Source organism: Penaeus monodon, chromosome 41 (assembly GCF_015228065.2).
Source record: "Penaeus monodon isolate SGIC_2016 chromosome 41, NSTDA_Pmon_1, whole genome shotgun sequence".
In the NCBI taxonomy this organism is placed as follows: Eukaryota; Metazoa; Arthropoda; class Malacostraca; order Decapoda; family Penaeidae; genus Penaeus; species Penaeus monodon.
In genome coordinates this window covers 1,266,179-1,269,235 of record NC_051426.1, presented here as the reverse complement: position 1 = coordinate 1,269,235, position 3,057 = coordinate 1,266,179, and the positions used below count along the sequence as shown (strand labels likewise).

General features: G+C 34.9%; 1 protein-coding gene across 1 annotated transcript in view; it reads right to left on the bottom strand.

The window, feature by feature from the left end:
• Window positions 1–2,682, bottom strand: part of LOC119598735 — a 19,209-nt gene extending 16,527 nt beyond the window's left edge. The window contains exons 1-2 of the mRNA XM_037948519.1: window positions 2,548–2,682; window positions 1,651–1,860 (exon numbers count right to left, since the gene is read on the bottom strand). Coding sequence (XP_037804447.1) covers window positions 1,651–1,860; window positions 2,548–2,682 — 345 coding nt within the window. The remainder of the gene's footprint in view (window positions 1–1,650; window positions 1,861–2,547) is intronic.
• Between the last annotated feature and the right edge of the window lie 375 nt (window positions 2,683–3,057).

The following is a 3,057-nucleotide window of genomic DNA, read 5'->3' as shown; positions in this document are numbered from 1 at the left end:
ATATATAACATATACATACAGCATATGTATGTATGCATAATATATATATATATATATATAATATATATATATATATATATATATATATATATATATATATATATCACTGTATATATATGTTTGTGTGTGTATATGTGTATACATACTTCATATTATATACACATATATACATATATGTATATGTATATACATATACAGACAAATGTGGTATATATATACACACAAACATATATATACACATATATCTATATCTATATCTCTCTCTCTATATATATATATCTATATATCTAAGTATATATATATATATATATATATATACATTATAATATTATATATATATATATATATAATATATATAATAATTATATATCATATATATATATAATATATATATATAAAATATATATATAATATATATATTATACATATATATATATATATATATACAATATATATATAATATATATATATACATATATATATATAATATATATATAATATAGATATATACTATAAGATATATACATATATAGTATATACATATATATATATATATATATATATATATATATATATATATATATTAATCTATATATATAATTATGATATATGTATAGTTATATGTATTATATATAAATATTATATTATATAATATTATATTATATTATATAATATATTATATAATACACATATTTGTATATATATGTGTAAAAACAATACTAATTTTATCTATTATCCAAAAATCTACATTTTAAAGTAGTATATTATAGACTATCCTTGTATATGTATCATATAAAATAAAATTATATGAGATCATGAATATACTGCATCAAAAATGTGAATATTTACTTATCAATATAATATTATTTTGTCCTTGTAATTTACTAAAGTAAAATCAATAAATAGTATTAATTGATAGATATTAAATAAACAATGTCTATGGAATTTTTGGTTGTCAAAAAAATAAATAAATAATAAAAAAGATAATAATAATAATCTGAAAATCTGTTCTTCTATCCATGATATTACTGAGACTGAAAGCAGTTTTTTTCCCAAATGACAAACATGCATAATTGATAATCATTTTCTTGAAAACTACATATTTTTTTCTCATCTTTAAGAGAAAAACAAAGAGGAAAGTTTGCTCTTAAAAACTATCAACAAATTCCGGCAATCGTGGTAACTTACCAAGAACGAAGACACTTTACCGTCACGTAAACAAATACACAAATAAAGTTTTAAAAAAGGCGGTCTTCCTTCAGCAAATAATTACACAAAGATGACTTCACACACACCCCACAACCCTACACAATTTCTTCGTGGTTCGACCTCATGGCCTCGTCAGTCTATCGAAACTGCGTCTATAAACTGGGCATTCTGGCTGCTCTTCGCGGGAACTTCGAACGAGCCTTCCCTCACAGGGACACTGATAAGCTGAATCAGTTCTTCCTAGGGCTTTTCTCAGCTTAGAGCCTCCTTGACCTTACTAACTGCGGGAAGACCTGGCACTGACTTCTCTTCGAGCGTGATAACAATGCCTTCGGACTTCGACGGCGTTCATGGCTCCGGAGGCGCTGCCTGCTCACCGCCAGCGTGAAACGTTCAATGCTTGCTTTTAGCGTCCTTGCTCTTCACTAAACATCGGTCTACACAGGGAAGATGATCCTTCACAGCATCCTGCACTCGCGACATCAATAACGGCGAGGAAGAATTAACACTTGGGAGGAGATTAGTATTTGGGGGCATTGAGGAACGGCGAACACCATGCAAGAGAGACACCGTTCGCTCAGCATAGCGCACATTCGGGGTCAACTGACCAATCTGCTCGAGTCGAGGTTTTGGGTTTGCCATGACAAATTCCTTTCACGCGAATCTTATACATTCACTCTTTGCACAGTGGACTCTTAAGCACATCTAATCTTATGGCATATCACAAAAACTACTTTGAGATTATTACGCTAAAATCTATGGGCTTGCAACACCTTAGAAACATATAAAAATTGCAAATAGCTATTTTTCGAGATATGAAGACAATAAATGATCTCGAAGGTTCTGATGAGAAGAACTCACATGAAATAATCTTGAATCGATCACTTAGTCGAATATGAAACGACCATCGCGTTCGGAATAATGTCTGTAACTTGTAAACACCAGTTACACTAAAGTTTGAGCAGTAATTACTAAACAAACATAAAATGCTAGTGTGATGTTCCTCCCCCAATTACACTAGAACATTTCAAAGCCTTGCAAATCCATTATTTTTCCATTGACGAAAAATTAAATGGCACTGGTACTCCATCTATCAAGAAACAGCGTACATTGCTGATAACACTCTGCAACGAGGCAAAGCCTGTTGAAATGCAAAACATCGCGTCGCATCGCAACGTTTTGTGACTTGTAAACATTACGATTGTTCTTTTCACGCAAATTAATGTCGATGAAAAAATACAATATAGCAGTTAGCACGATCCATAGCAACATAATTAGAACATCAAGGCAAGAAAAGAGATTGCAGAAATTGCAAGGCAAATGATCTATTGCAAGTACCCTGAAGCCGGCCATGGAGGAGCAGGGAACCGCCAGACTCCCAAAGGCGCTGTCTGCCGGAGACGCAGCAGGAGCAGCCTTCTTCTTCTTCTTGTAACAGTGGAAGAGCGTCCCGGCCGAACCTCCTCTTCTCATGAAGTCGCAAACTCGAGCAGCAGGAGGCTTTCTCCTGCGGCTTCTTCACTGGGCCGCGTCCTGCCACTGCCTCCCATCGACAACGGCTTCAGACCGACAAACGACCAGCTCACCCCAGCACGTGCTGATGATGGCGCTCACCCTACGCAGATCCTACTCTCAAGTCCATCGTGCCAGTCGCCGCGCCGCCGCCGCCGCCCTGCGCCTCCCAGCAGGCGGTCCTCCTCCGCCATCTGCGCTAGCGCCTCTCCCGTTCCTCGTCTGTTACTCTAAGGTGGGAAGATCGTTTTGGTCGGCGGGAATGGTTTGTCTTCGCTTCGCTGTCGTCTGTCTGTCTCACACAACCACCATCCGCACACAACTTCACTTGACGCA